This window comes from Pteropus vampyrus, unplaced genomic scaffold (assembly GCF_000151845.1).
Source record: "Pteropus vampyrus isolate Shadow unplaced genomic scaffold, Pvam_2.0 Scaffold397, whole genome shotgun sequence".
Classification (NCBI taxonomy): Eukaryota; Metazoa; Chordata; class Mammalia; order Chiroptera; family Pteropodidae; genus Pteropus; species Pteropus vampyrus.
In genome coordinates this window covers 70,655-86,948 of record NW_011889178.1, presented here as the reverse complement: position 1 = coordinate 86,948, position 16,294 = coordinate 70,655, and the positions used below count along the sequence as shown (strand labels likewise).

General features: G+C 41.6%; 1 protein-coding gene across 3 annotated transcripts; it reads right to left on the bottom strand.

Moving 5' to 3' along the window:
• Positions 1-9,575: 9,575 nt before the first annotated feature.
• Positions 9,576-15,112, bottom strand: FST (follistatin). 3 transcript variants are annotated; one of them, XM_011380600.2, is made up of 6 exons: positions 14,668-15,112; positions 12,611-12,802; positions 11,957-12,175; positions 11,381-11,605; positions 10,489-10,719; positions 9,576-10,022 (listed from the first exon to the last, which is right to left on the bottom strand). In XM_011380600.2, coding segments are annotated over exons 1-6 (954 nt in total). In that variant the 5' UTR covers positions 14,753-15,112; the 3' UTR covers positions 9,576-10,020. The 3 variants fall into 3 exon arrangements, with proteins under 3 accessions (XP_011378902.1, XP_011378903.1, XP_011378904.1); XM_011380601.2 differs by having other exon boundaries at positions 9,576-9,748; XM_011380602.2 differs by having other exon boundaries at positions 9,576-9,748; positions 10,489-10,716; positions 14,668-14,886.
• Between the last annotated feature and the right edge of the window lie 1,182 nt (positions 15,113-16,294).

Here is a 16,294-nt window from a genome sequence, read left to right as displayed (position 1 = left end):
GGACCAAAATTATTCTCTCTCTTTTGGTAAAATTTTTATATAAATTTGGTTGTTGTTCTTTTAATTTAATGCTAAATGCTTTTAGTACAAAAGTAGATAAGATTGGTATTTTTATCATTTTCCTACTCTGAGAATTTTCTTAGTACTGTTAAAAGAAATGTACATTAATAAATTAAGTCTTTTTCCTCATAGAATTCTGACTCCTTTTCAACCATCTTTGTGGTAATAATGCAGTTACTACACTAATACAATTGGAATAAAAGTGCAACATATTTTTAACCCATGAAAATACTATTTTTTTCCCTATTGAAACTAAAATGACTAAATTTTCTAGAGCTATAATTTCAATGCTTGATTTATATTTATCACCATTAAAACTGATATTTAAGGGTATAGAAATCTAAACTAAATATGAGTACACAACTAGAATGTGTTAAAATATAACAATATGTGTCTTTTATAAATTTTTTTTTTAATTAAAACAATTTGAAATTAAGGAAAACTATGAAATTCTTCCACCTAGATGATTTATGTAATTTAAAAAAATAATGGTTCTATTGGGATAAAATTTACATACCATACAATTCATCTATTTTAAGTGTACAATTTAATGCTGTTTTTATAATCATGGAATTGTGCAACCATCACTACAATCAATTTTAGATCATATTCATCTTCTCAAAAAGAAATCCCATACACAGTAGCAGTTATCTCCCGTTTCTCTCTTATTCTTCCAGCCTTTGGCAACCACTAATCTTTCTGTCTCTATCCCTTTGGCTATTTTGGACATCTTGACAAATTTTTAAAGGTGCAATAGTTCTTTGACAAAATCTGAATTTTATATTGATTTATTGTATATTGATATAAACTTGTTTATATTTTTCTTCTACTTAACTGTTAAGGCTTTGCATTAATTTAATACTGAGGTCATATAGAAGATTTTTGAAAAAATTACAATTGATCCCAAAACCATTGTCATAAAATATAAACCACAGTTTTATAAATATAAAATACTTGTGGGTTTTGTTGAAGTATAATGTTAGTCCATAAAACGTAAAGCACTTCAGGAGAATTTTAAACAGATGGAACAATCAATAAATCAAACAAAACAACTTTTAAAATGTTACATTGGTTTATATTCATTCCCTCTACCCCTAGATGTTGGTGAAAGGAAATGTTTATTTGGATTTGGTCTTTTTTTTCTTTTGTCACCTAGATCTCTGTCCCATACCATCAACCTTGGAGAGATGACTTTCCTGTATGAGAGTTTTTACTAACGTCAGAGAATTCTTAGTTTTCCACCAGCCTTTACTTGAGGTTGAGTTCAGACTCCTCTGTGCCATATTCGTTGGGTCTTGCCCTAGTCCACTAGAGGCTGGAATTCAGGAAGCTGAAATATTCTGCCACATGCCAACTGCCGTTTGTTCATTATTTGGGAAAGTGCCTGATGTTGCTGTTCTCTGCTCTATTTCTCTGCTCTCACCACGTTCCTCTGAATTGTGTTGGGACAGTGCAGAGAGTTTAGAAGTTGACATCTTATTGGTTGGAGCACTTGGCTGGAAGTAGATCATGAATGTTTTTTGGGTTGGTGAGTGTTTCTGAGAAAATACTCTTGAACCTTGCTGATGTTGAAGAATTCTATACTTTCCCTCTGGCTGCAGCCACTTGCAGTTCTACTTTTAACTACTTCATACTTACCTTTGTTTAGAATATCTCGTAGTATTTACCTGTCACTGTGGCTGCCAAGACCTTTGAGACAACTTCTCTACTGAATTCAACCTTCTCAATTTAAAATTAACCCTGCATTTCCCAGGTTCCCTTGCTAGGGACTTAGCATCACCAATCAGATGTACTCCTATAAGATTTGGAAGGAATTTATATTAGGAAACAAATAGGGTGAGGGGCACCCCTTTGTCAGGGGCAATAAGTTTTGTGGGTCTATTGTAGATATGCAATTTCCTGGTCATAGAAGGGCGAGTACAATCCAAAACAATAAAATGTCAGATCTGGTCATAGAGATCTGCAGCCACTAGCATATGGATTGCATGGAAAACTATGATGATAGTGGAATGCTGTGGAATACACAGAAGACTGTGTAGATTGAAAAGCAAAGGAGTGGAGGATGGAGCTCTTGGCCTCCAAAGGGCAGTCAGATTATGTACATCAGTGCAACAAACCAGGTGAAGGACAACAGGAGATATGGGAGATGCAGTGAACTTGGGATAGGATACCCCCATCTAAACGAGAGAGCTGCTTGCTGTCTCCTCTGCTTCTGGTGATTGTGCCTATGTGGAATCAAATCTCTAGTGATATCTGGTTTTCATATTTTTCAAGAGAAAGTAGAAATCCAGTTTCTTTGGGTGGAATTTCCTAAATTTCAAATTGTTAACTAATTCAAAATTATTTTACAGGTTTATACAATCAAATAAAATATAAGTCAGATACAGTCTACGGGCTGCCAGTTTTTGATTTCTACTTTACTGGTGGGAAGAACATGAGTTATAAAGAAGCTGCATAAAAATAGTGATACAGGAAGGAGTGGAAATACAAAAGCCAGTGGAGGTGACAAGAGTCTGGTTAATAGTGGACAAATCAAAGAGAGGTCCAATAGGTAAGGACAGAATAATGTCCACTGTATTGGGAGCTTGAAAGTCATTGATAACCTTGAATAATAGGAGAAAAGTCCAAATTGCAGAGGTTTAGAGATGAGGGCGCGGTGAGGTGGTGGAGATAGAGTGGAGGAGATTACTCCGCAAGTTGTAGAGGGAGACACAAGAAGGGTTTTTTGTTTTTATTTTTCCTAAAGGCTAACCAAAGCTGGAGCATTTGTGTGTGTGTGTGTGTGTGTGCGTGTGTGTGTAGCATACATGTGTCTCTTTGAGTTGGGCAAATTTATTGATTATATTATTTCAGTTTTCTATAACCTTATTTTAAAAAAACCAATGAGGCATATTTATAGGGTCAAGTTCATAAAACCACTATAGAGGGGAAAATTTTAAATGATGGAGGGAAAGCTGCTAATAGAGTGAATTTCTAGAGAAGGTGGAAGGGGGTGTGGTGGAAAACACAAATATGAAAATGAGATTCTCTGAGATTGGAGGGAAGGCAACTAGAAATGATATGGAGCTGGGTAAGCTTATGGTCAATGCTGACAGCGGAGGAAGCTGAGGAAATTCTTTCCCGATGTCAGTAATTTTCTAGTCAAGTAGATGAGATAAAGTTCACTGAAAATGAGGAAAATGGAGTGGATATGCTGCTTGAAGAGAGTGGTGAGAGTTTGGAAACATCAGAGAGGGAAATGGAAAAAAGAGATATATAAAATATTGCTCAGGGTTAAAAAACTCAATTTGATTAGATCTCAGAGGCACCAGCTGGTAATTTCTGAGGATTTCATTCTTGCTCAGGAACATAGGTGTTGGTGTGGAGAAGGAGGATTTCACTCATTTACAGTTAGGATTTTGGCCAGAGGGTGTGGAGAAATGGACAGGAATTTATAGAAACAAGGTTCTGATGAGAGAATCATTGAGGTGATTGAGGTAGGAAATGATATGAAGCCAGGAGGGGAAGAATGGCAGAAAACAGAGAGTAATCTTTCCGCTCCTGGTTTAGGCTATGAACCTTGGGACCTTGCTGCATCTGGGTGCACACTTGTAGGGTATCACAATTGTTTTGAGCCTGCATGTCTATTGCTGGTTGCTTAAATCTCTCTGTTCTTGGAAGAGGTGAGTCAGCCAAGTAGCAGCTTTGGCTGCCTGCCCCACAGATAAAGCTAAAGTGCTACTCTAAGAAGATGATGCAGATCTCCTGGAAAAAGTTGTGGGCAATTGCCAGGGGAGGGAAGCAGACTAAATGTCAACTTAAGGTGGACCAAGGTTGGAATTTCACTACTCTTCATTCAAAATTCAAATCTCTTCTTGAGGAACTTATTACTCAATACATATGAATAGAAGGGATGGGAGGCAAGTTCATAATTCCTAGCCAGCCCAGCTTGTCTCTTTGGGAATATCTCCCTTAACACAGTAGAGGATGAGAATATTATTAGGAAGAATGTGCCTTGTGATGTCTATGACCAAGTTCCTTTATCACTGGTATCAGGTACACGTCTGTAGCACAGGTCAAATTATGTGCGGGAATCCTGGCCAGGTACAGAGCTGAACATGGCTCCTTTTGAGCTCTACCAGAGACCCATGCATGGGTATTCTGGTTGTCTTTGGAACATCAGGTAGCCAGGGCTCTCACTCAGATCTTGAAATGATTCTAGGGCAGTAGTTCTCAAACTTTAGCACACATAAAAATCACCTGGAGAGCTTGTTAAAACAGATTCTTGGACCCTACCCTGAGTAAATTTGGTTCAGTGGTTCTGAGGTAATGTTCAAAAGCTTGTATTTCTAACAAGCTCCCAGTAATGCTGATGCTATTGGTCTAGGAACTATACCTTGAGTAGCATTATTTATATTTGGGAATTATATTGAATAGGTCCTGGTTCCACATACCCAATGAGTAAATTTCCCTAAGTCCATTTTGATGACTTCTTCTGGGGCATCAATCTACAGAAGACTCTACCTTAGGATTTCCAAGTATTGCTGGCCTTTGGGGTAATCCAGTTCCTCTGTTACTTGTTGTCACTGGGCAGTAAGCCCATAGCAATCTCAAGAAGTTATAGCGACTGCCCTTCGCCTTGCTCTTTAAATGCCACCATTGTTTACGGGATGCTTTATGATCATGAAATTATCCCAACAATTTTGGGTGCTGGAAAAGATAGAGATGTATCAAGATCCCTTTCTTGGACCTGGAATAGATGTAGAGAATGCTCTACTTCACTGGGATTGTAACTTTGCCTCTAATTTCTTGCTTGCCCCAAATTCTTGAGAAAAGCTTAGGCTCGTTCTTCAGCCAGAGAACTGCGTCCTTAGGGAACGAATGTAAGAGACTTTTGGTGGGAGTATATCTGGCTCCCAACAGTACCAGTTGGTTCTTGGGGCATATTCTTAAAATAGAAAAATGACAAATTATAGCTCTGCCAAGACTACATTTAGTGTAATCCAGAGAATATGTTTTTAAGTGTCTAAAGGACTCAGCCACAGGAATCTTGATGGTACCAGCCAAGATATCTGAGTACCAAGGAGGGCAAAGCCCAGGGACCATCCGGTACTCATAGGGGGATTCCAGCTAAATAGAAGCTGAGATTCGGACGTGTCTGGGCAGGTCTGCTGAATACGCAGGGCAGGCATGCCTGGAGTCTATTTACATGACAACTTCTGGCTGAAGAATGACCGTGTGCTGATTTGAATGGAAAGCGGAATAGGAAAAACAAATTAGGGCCCAGGTTTTGAAAAATGTTCTTTAATAAATGAATTTACTAATTAAATAATATATCATCTTTTTATATCTGGCAATGGTATAATTTACATTAGGATTTTTGATAGTTTGGAAACAATTTATTACTATCTTTAGGAATGTATAGTCCTCATGTATCAAAAGTAAAGAAGATTGATTTAATTTAGTTTACTACTGGGATTATGTTGGTTATATGAATAAGAGGACAAAAGACATGTTTTGTGGCTTTGAAAATGTTGGTAGGTGAGTGAATATTTTTTAAATTTCCATAGGAAATAACCTGTTATTTTGATAATAAAAAACCTGTACACTTTTGCTATAGCACCTAAAACTTCGTGATGTTTTGCTAAACACTAACACGGATAAAATATTTCTAAATTATATTTACCCTCCATTAAAAAAATTGTTTACACTGTGCTTCTGGTCTTGATTGGTGTCACTTTTCATTCATTGCATCGTGTTGATGAGCTACAATTCCAATTTTTTCATTTGTTTAATTAACAATTCTCATAAGCCTAGAAGACACTTGCTTTTTTATGTGCCAGACACTGATCTAAGTACTTTACATACCTTATTTCTTTTAATCCTCTCAACATTATTATGAGGGACACACTTTCATTATTCTGGATACATATATGAGGAAACAGGCACAGAGAGGTTAAATTACTTGTCCAAATAATATGCAGCAAGCAGTAGAGAACCAGGGTTTTGGGTGTTTGGAGTGTTTTAGCAAAGCTACTATTTACTCTAAATTTTAAGATGATTGCAGAAAAGAAAAGGCAATTTTTTAATTTGGGTGTTGTTTAGGTGTCAGGAATTCTTGTTGCCAATTCTGATCCTTTAAGTAGTCTTGGTAGTCACTGGAATTATTTTCCAGTATTTGGTCACATAAAATTATTTTTTTAATGATACTGATATTTCACTTGCTTTTCTAGAGAATGGGAGAAGCAGTCTACTATGCACCTCTCCTTTGTGAGAATGACTTTTCAAAAATTTTAACTTGTATTTGGATATAATTTCAAACTTACAGAAAAGTTGCAAAAATATAGTATTAAAAATACCCATATACCTATTACTCAAATTCACTTACCGTTAAATTTCACTCTATCTTTTATTATTTGTGTGCTCTTTCTTTGAATACAAAAGGGGGAGTATATAAAGTTATATTTTTTCTTTCTAAATCATTTAAGGGTAAGTTATACACAGTTTTGGCCATTTCCTCTAAATATTTCAATGTATATTTCCTAAGTATATGAATATTCTCTTATGTAACACAGTAATCAATTTCAGTAAAATTGACATTGATATAGTACTTTAATCTATGGACAATATTCCAATTTTGTCAATATATAGCATTTTCCTATTTAGATACAGAAGCCAGTCTAAGGTCAGGTATTGCTTTTAGCTTTCATGTTTGACAATGATTCTAATTACACCAGATTTTACTTTTGCCATACTCTAGGAACCACACCCATATAGCATATAAAAATCTTAATTTAAGTGGACATCTGGTGAAATTTAGACTTCTTACATTTTCATTATTACTTGATATTTTGCAATTCCTAATAATGATTAGGATGTAGTCATTCATATTAATTATAGCTAGTTACTAGAAATGTTTCTATTAATCATATTATACATCTAAGTGAATTAGATTTTTTGAATCATAGTTGAAATTCTAACAATAGCCTAATAATATTAATCTAATTTTAATTTTAAAAGAAACTTCTATTTTGTAGTACTAATTAACCCAATGCAGGATTACTGGAAAAGTAGGAAACTCCAAGAAGAAAAATGGAATTTTTTTTCTGCTTGAATGATTGATGCTGACAAATATGAAATAAAAATTTTAAATAATCTGAATGTCGTTTTAAAGGCAAGCTGTTGATTTTATCACTTCCCCGTGTCAAGACGCACATCTGTGCCTGTTAAATGTAACGTTTTTACTCTCATCGTCAATGGCAGCTTTAAAATGTCTGTAGCATCCCGGGGCAGAGTAGGAAGTCAACTCCAGGAGAGGCTGTGAAACCATGTCTGCGAGCTCTGAGAGCCAATCCCTAGTGGCAAGCCAGTAGCTCCTGGGAACCAGTTATAGCTCTGGTCTACTTGTGGTTAATGGAAGTCTGTTTTTCTTCGGCATCTGTCTTCTAGCTTTGGGAACCTAGGGCTGAAGGCTAACAAAATTCTACAGACTCTTAATCATTATGCAAACTCTGTATACCCAAGAGTTCTCTCTCTCTCCACCAAATTTCTCATTTGGTGACCACAGTTGAGAGCTGATAGTCTCCTATAATCATTTTTAAGTTATTTATATTAAAGAGAGTGTTCACAAATGGTTTAAACTTTTAAAAAATAACTTGGGTCATAGAGACTTTGGAAGAAAAAAGTGTTTAGCAATGTTGGCAATACTGAGCGTTCTTTGTGCTTTCCTTCCCATAGTATCAACCTTCCCTTCTTTGCATCTTGCACTTTTGATATTTTTAATGCCCTTAGGCAATGAATTAGCATGCAATGAATTGGAAACTTGTATTGATTATTTAGTTATTTATGACAGTGTTATTACAGGGACCATTGATACCCCAAATGCCAAGCCGAGGTTCTATGATTTGGCTGTCAAACATTAATTGGAAAATATTGACACACGTCCTCTTGAGAGTGTCATTCAGTCTTTATGAAACATGGACATCATTGTGGAAATCCACCCCAACCCCATCCTCACCTTACCAAGTCTCTAGAATTGCAACACTATGCCCATAGTTGATATTATGATCTCTAGAATGTGCTTATTAAATATTAGTCTAATTACAGTTTTCCTTGTGATATGCTGTATTTCAAAGGTCTAAGATCTACTTTATTTAGATGAGAAAACATAAAGGGTGCCCATGGCTATGAAGATGAGCTTGCAACAACTAAGATGGTGTTTTTAAAGAGGAAAGTTTAGGTTCCCTACATTGCAGGGAGGAACTCACATCTGCAGTCACTTTGCTCCTGTGGTTTGTGACAAGTATGCTGTCGCTCCTACAAAGGGGTTGCTGGACCTCAGATCCCTTATCTTTCAAACTCCACTGAGGTGATTTGTAATTTGCCTTGCTTTGGAGCTTCTATTATCTTGGCCACTTAGTTTCAGTGATAACTCCTTCTCAGCAAACGTATTAAATACATTTTTACTCAAAAGCCCAAACAACTTGACATCAGCAGCAATTGAGACCATTGGCTTTTTAAAATTTTTTTATTTTTTCACTCATCATTTATTTACAAATACACATTATAACTTTTATATACATTGCACATTTACATGGTAGAAAAGTACAAAACTATATATTTAAATGAATTTATATTTAACTTGCCATGTTTGAAAATATAAAATTGCATCAGAAAAAAGTATTATGAAAAGCAAGAAACTTGAACTGATAAAGCTTTGATATAACTTTTAGTGAGACATTTGTTGAAAAAGAACTAATTTAAAAGGTACAGCAGACTAGCTTAAAGGAAACACCTAACGAAAGGTTGAATGGGAAGCATTCCCCTTCCTTCAGTCTCTCCACACCCATATCACACAATTTCTTTGGATCTGAAACATCTTAAAAGTACATTATTAGAAGTCTAACATTGCTATCACCCCTCTCTCACAAATGTCTTCATCCCAAGAGAACTGAAGTAGGAGTTTCCTCAAAGATGTATCCTCTGTACCTTCTATTTGAGTCAGTTATAATGCCTTTTGGTCAGTCAAGATTCCTTGTAAACAAAACCCGAAGGATCATGTATGTACAGAACAGGCAGCAGAGAATCCAATAAATAAACATGACAGAAACTGACATGCAAGTTTGTTAAAGTGGAAAAGAGTCTAACAACAGTGAAATGAAGGGAGACAGATGAGTGAGTGAATAGTAAGGAATGGACTTAAATGGTTTACAAGGGAAAAAAAAGCTTTTACTTTACAAGCAAGAGACCTCACAATAAATAACAACTGCTCTTCCTTTCACGAATAAATTTCTTCAAAAACAAGGTGTACAGTCAACCAGACATTTTATGTATAAATTATAAAACATGACACAGTATAAATAAATGTCTACAAGTCTCAACTATGGGCCTCATCCAGTAGACCTCACAATGACTGCCTCTCCGTGTCCAATGAGTAACAAGGTGGCATGGGAGAGAGCTTTAGGACAAAGGTCCTTTATGTATAGTTTTCCCCCCAAATAAATAAGCATACACTTATTTACAGTATGGACAATATATTTTTTTCTTTTTTTCTTTCTTTTTTCTCTCTCTTTTTTTTTTTTTTTTTTGCCCAAAGGCTATATCAACACTGAACATTGGTGGAGGGTTTACCACTCTAGAATGGAAGATATAGGAAAGCTGTAGTCCTGGTCTTCATCTTCTTCCTCTTCCTCGGTGTCTTCCGAAATGGCTAGATGGGGGAATACAGGGGAGCTGTTGTTTAAATATGGACAACAACAGCGCAGAAGCAGCTCAGTGTATGTTTTCAAAGCCCTCTGATACAGCCATATTACAGCGTTGCATTTTTATGTGACTTGCAGTGAGATGCTTTTTTTGATTTTGTTTTTGGCATCTGCTGTTATGCAATAAGTTTAAAAAAACTTTTTAAAAAAAACATAATCTATGAAGTCAAAAACTGCAGAAAGTTCTGAAGAATCAATGGCTCAGGTTTTACGGGCAGATTCCTGAAATTAGATAAAAAGCGCTCTTGTGTTCTAGGTATAACTGCTTTGGGTCCTTATTTCAGAGTTAGTAGAGGCAACTGCGAAAAGCAGCAGCCCCTGTGTGATAATACAAAGCTGTCTTTGAAAAAAAAAAAAAAAAAAAAACTTTTGAAGCAGTTAGTTTAGATTCAAGTGTTAATAAAGCAAACAGCAAAGCACACTATTAAAGCAAAGGAATTAGGGACAAATGACTGGAAATAGGTTTTTAGAGGCAACCCCACTGGTGATCATTGGACAAGTTTTAAAAGCCAAGAGACATTCCAGAGAATTTTTCTGTGGATCACGGAATTGCTGGTGAAGTTTAGCAGGTTCCTAACTTTAACAGAAAAGGGCTTATATGGGGAGGTTTTGTGCTTTTCACGTCTCCATTCCCTAGGGCTTCCCTAGGAAAGCCTTACACTGCAGCAAGTTTAAAAATCGCACTTACAGTTGCAAGACCCGGAGTGCTTTACTTCCAGCAGCACACCTGAGGAGCAGGCAGCTTCCTTCATGGCGCACTCACTGGCGTAAGTGGCGTTGTCACTGGCACAGACAGGTTCCTCAGACTTACTCTCAGGGCATAGCTCATCGCAGAGGGAACACCGACCTCTGCCAACTTTGAAATCCCATAAACACTTTTTTCCACCAGTGCACTGGATATCTTCACAGGACTTTGCTTCTAGGATATAACATAACTGTGATTAGTAAATTGATTTCCCCTTTCCCCCTTTCCTCCCTTTTCCTCTTCCCCTATCAAGAAATATAAACATATAACATATTATTATTCACGAGTGGGGGTGATAGAGGTATTATGCAAAAATGCTTGATAATAAAACTGAAAACACACACACACACACACACACACACACACACAAACCCACAGTTTCCTATATACTAGTGTATGAAAATAGTATTTTTTTTTTGGAACGGGATTTCACAGTATCGAGTTAAATATGACTTCCCACAGTGGGATCTTTAAAAAAAAAAAATGAATTCCATCAGTTATCAGAATCTAATGACAGATTTTAAGAACTGTTAAGCAATTATTTCTTGCTTCTGGCGAGTCTAGCACTTAAAAAGAATGTGTAAAACTGAGTGAGTTCTAAGTTTTCTAAGACAGAAAATTGTTTCCTGTTTTCTTGCTGGCATTTGAAAATATATGTGAACACTTCCGGAAGACAATGATTTCCTTGAGGAATGTTGTGATCACAGGAGAGTATTTCTCTTTGCATTTGGGGGAGGCTCTGGGCTTAATTATTGGTAAACCCCACAGTTTTAACACTAAAACTATCCTTTTTGCTCCTATTTTCTCTTTTCATTCCTCAATCCAGAATACCTACTGATACATTTTCCCTCATAGGCTAATCCAATCGATCTGCCCAGTAAGCAGGTAGCCTTTCTCAGGTGACAGGCACTGGAGTAGGTCACTCCATCATTTCCACAGAGATACTGATCAGAAGAGGTGGGCTCTGGGCAAATCCGGTTACATGTCACACAGTAGGCATTATTAGTCTGGTCCACCACACACGTGGAGCTGCCTGGACAGAAAACATCCCGGCAGGTCTCTGAAACGAAGAGGGAAACACACATTAATAAGAACCTTCTGGTCCTTAGAGAGTAAGCATTTGAAGTTATCAAGGAAATCATGAAATGAAGTGTCCATCTTGCAAAGGGTACTTTGGGAGCCCTGTGGTTTTCAAGAGAAAAATCTATGACTCTTCAAGAGAAAAGCCCAGATTGAAGAGGTGGGAGTTGGTTCTTTCATTGTTCTTAAGGAGCTTTAAAAGTTAGAAAAGAGTTCCTTTATTTGGTGCCATTACTATTATTGTTAGGCTCTTACTGTGGACTACACATCCCCCAGAAGGTCTTCTTAGTGGGTCTATCTCAGTGTTAGAGCGCTGGAGGAGGGGACCTACTTTTACATTTGCCCTGGTACTGGACTTCCAGTTCCGGCTGCTCTTTACATCTGGCCTTGAGGAGTGCACATTCGTTACGGTACGTTTTCCCGTCTAGCCCACAGACTGGGCCTTTCCAGGTGATGTTGGAACAATCTGGGGCGCACACACAGCGGGGTTTGTTCTTCTTGTTCATTCGGCATTTTTTCCCGGGTCCACAGTCCACATTCTCACACGTTTCTACCAGTTGGAAAGAGGCATGGATTAAAACGGGGGCCAGGCAGTATGCAGGTCAGCCAGGACAACTTCAGGGGCCTTGCGCAATCGCAATCTTGCAGCCATCAATTTGCGCCCGAGGGCCCCAGGCTCTCTCTTAGAAGTTGAGGAAGGGGTAGAGGGGAGGAAAGCACAGTAGGCTTTGCCCCATATCCAAAACTCTCTCAGGTAGGGCGGTGGGGTGGCTGGCTTCACTACCACACTTGGCTAAGAAGTCTCAGACCTCTGCTGACCTCCTTTTTGTCTGTAGTGTGTAACAGGTAAGATTCAACCGGAATGGCTTACCAGGGCTGGGGGAAGATAAGGGGCAGCTCCCCTCCAACAAAGCTGGTCAGTGAGGAAGCTGAGGGTAAGACGCCCTCTACTGAGGGCCGGCGATGGAGGGAGGAAGAGTCCTACCTTTACAGGGGATGCAGTTGGGGGCGCCCCCGTTAAAAATCATCCACTTGAAGAGCGTGTTGTCATTTACATCCTCCTCTGTCCACGAGGTGCTCAGGCGGCCGGTGCTGCAGCACTCCTCCTTGCTCAGTTCTGTCTTGTACAGGACCTGGCAGCGGCCGTTTTTTGCTTGGCGGAGCCAGCAATTCCCAGCTGCAAGGAGGCAGGGGTGGGGAGGTGGGTGAGAGAGTGGCGGGGTTAGGGTAGGGAGGCAACGAGCAAGCAGGGGGAGACCAAGCAGGGATGGGGAGGTAGTGAGCATGGAGGAGAAGAGAGATACAAGAGAGACAAGCAGAAAATAAATAGAAGGGAGTGAAGAAGTGGGGAAAGAGAGAGGGGGGAAAAACCCAGATTGAAGAGGTGGGAAGTGGGCCAGGGGGAGGGAGGGTGAGAGCCAGAAGCCAGAGTGCCCCAGCCATATCAATGTCAGTTACCAGTGACCCAGACACAACACGTGCAGCTTGCATTGACTTTTACTAGACTGTTTACTTTTATTCGTCCCATTTCATAACCTGCAGCGACTCGAAGAGCAGATTAAAGAACTTGACAAAAACAGGATGCGACGGATGTTTTTACATGTTGGTTTCATGTAGGCGTTATGAGTATTATTTGTGACAGGGGTTAAGAAAGTAGAACTTGAGAGAGAAAGAAAGGGAGAGGGACCGATACAGACACAACACACAGGGACAAATCAAGCAAGAGGCATTTGTGAAAAATGAAAGCAAAAAAGCAACCGGTTCCTGCCCGGAGCTGCCCCGCACGGCCTCGAGGCGCAGCCCGCCCGACGGGCCCGTTTTGCAATCCGCCAGACCCAGAGGACGCCCGCGGCCACTGCGATCTTTCGAAATCTCCGAGGGCTGCTCTCTGCGGCGCCCACGTCCCCGGCACCAGGCAGCGCCTCGCCCCGAAAGGCGGGCAACTCAGAGGAGTGAAGTGCAGACAGCGAGGGGCAGTGCCCGGGGGGGCAGTTGACAACACACTTAAAATGTTAACGTTAGCGCAAGGAAAGTTACACGTCTGTCTCAAGAAAAGTGTAGGGGGAAACAGGGAGGGGGAAGCTTCCTACCATTTCACCGTACACACATACCTATCTCGTACCTACCAAGAAATCTTTGCGAGCAATTTCCCCCTTTTTAATGTTCGGATGTGGGTCAGGCAGGCAGATTTCTAATGAATCATCTATATAACTTTAACAATATTTAGACCATAAGCTACTACTATTATTGTTAAATCTGCTTAAAGACTGAAAAAAACAAATATAATTTAGAAAAACAAACTTTAGAAATTTGCTTTCAACGGATCTCAGAATTTAAATCAGTTGTGGGCTCCTTACTATTCTACAGAAAGTTAACAGAGAAATGAGTCAAAGGAGGAAAAAAATTGTAAACTACTCGAAACACTCCGGGGTAATAATTTGGGTCCTTTTTTTTCTTCTCTTTTTTTTCCAGGGTTCGGGAGAGGGGGTTGGAACAAGCATTCTCTAGGCAGAAAGCTACTTCCCTCTAAAATTTTTAGCACCCACACTTCCAAGTTTGGGCAAAGTTTCTGAAACCACGTCCCCCAGCCACCGAATAAATTTCAGGACCCACCCCACCCCACGCGCCGAATCCGTCATTTTTTAAAGTATCCAAAGATGTGGGAGGGAAAGAGGTTAGCAAATGGGTTGACTGAAATCTCCGGGCTACTGATGCTTGTCCCCTTCTTCGGAGCCAAAAAGGGGAGAGATAACATCTAAACTCATTATGTCCAGAACTCGGAGCATCTAACCCTAACTACTGAGAAAGACTCCGGTTCACTCCCTTTCCTTTTTAAGGATAACTGCGCTCTAAACTCGGCTCCCGGTCCTAAAGTGTCACTGCCTTGTTTCCCCACTTCTCTCCATCCTGGAGTCGCTAAGTTGGTCCAACATCTTCCGAGAGACGCCTTTCTCAGAACAGACCAAGTGGGGACCACAGAAAAGTACAAGCCCTTGCCCTGAGCCGAACCTCCTCCCCCTCAGCGCATCCCCAGTCACTTACCCTGGGCGCTGCGGTCCTCCATGAACTGGCAGAGCAGCAGCAGGAGGAGGCAAAGCCCGCCGGGCTGGTGCTTGGGACGGACCATCCTGGGGGCAGACGCGGGGCGAAGAGCGCGGCGGCGTGGGGAGCGGGCGCGGTGGCGGGTGGTGCGAACGAGCGGCACGCGTAGCAAGGCGAGCGGCGGAGGGCGCAGCGATCCCGGCGCAGCCCCGCGCTCGCCGCCGGCCGCCCGCGCGATTCAATGGACGTCAGAAGCCGGGCGCAGCCGCGCTTTAAATCTAGACGGGGGTCTCCGCGGTTTGCGGTGGGCGGTCTCCCAGTGTGTGGGGCAGTGGGAGGGCGGCCGCAAGCGAGGGTGTGCGCGGCTCCTTGGGGGTGGGGCGCTTTTAAAAGTTCAGTGTGAATCAGGTGACATTTCCCACCTTCTGGAAACCCTTCCCAATTATCTGTTGGAGGTGCCCGAAATCAAAGCGGCAGGAGGGGAATCGCCGAGTTCTTATTTGCGTAGGAGCGAGAGGGAGGGGGAAGACTGGGGCGGGGGGTGGGGGCGACGCTTCGGGGGTGGGGAGTGGGGAAGAACACCCACTTCAAGTCCTGCACGCCGCCGCTGGCAGGCAGCGCGGGCGCGCCCAGGGTGGCGGGGGTGTGTGTGTGTGGGGGGCGCGGTGGGGGCGCTGGAGGAGGCAGCGGGCGGCGCTGGGGGAACCCGGGAGTTTGTCTCCGCACCGCCGCTGCCCGGCTCCGGAAAGACTTTGCAAATGCCGGGAGAGCCGCGAGCTGCTGGAATACCCCTCCCGCAGTCGGATGGGAACGTGCCGGCCCCGCGGCTTCGCCGGGGCGCGCTGCGGCTTTAGGCCCCAGCAACCTGGGCGCGGGAGCCGGCGAGGTTTCGTGTCTGGGTCTGTGCGTGCCTTACTTTGCGGTCACCCCCGGCCCAGAGTTGTAGCCAGGAACCCCGGCACTTTCCACCGGGACTGAGCGTGGCCGATACGCGGCCCTGGGTCTCGACGAGTCAGAAGCAACAAAAATGTTTAACACCTCAGGCCCGTCCTCCCCCCATCACAGTCTCGCCTTCTCCTTTTCTTTTCTCCCCTTTCACTTCGCCGCGTCTGGAGTTGCAGCCCGGAGCCTGGGCGCCGACGTAGGCGGTCTGCCCCCCTCCCCCGGCTCGGAGACTCCCCGGTTTCTGTCCTGTGTGTCTCTGTTTCTCCCAGTCTCCTTCTTGGTGTCTCTGAATCCGCTCCCCCCTTCCCCCTCGTTTCGCGGAATAAAAAAGATTGCAACATCCATAATGAACTTCTGTAGCCTCAGTTTATTAAGCACAGTGCCTGGCATTCTTCGCTGAAAGTTGGCGGGTCTCTCATTTATAACATTTTTGGCACCGCTGAATGAAACTGAGGAGGCGATATTTCCTTTATATAAAACGATTACTTCACGGAAAATGCTATATTGTTTATTCCAAAGCTGCCTTTTAAATTTCTATTCTTTTCGCTTCTGGAGCCCCAAGGACAACAGACAGCGAAATATGCAGACGAAATTCTTGGACATTCGCAGGTCACTGGGATTTGTTCTACGGATTTCAAATCCGCCCCTCTTCGCTGCCCCCTCCAACCTCCCCGGCCCAGAC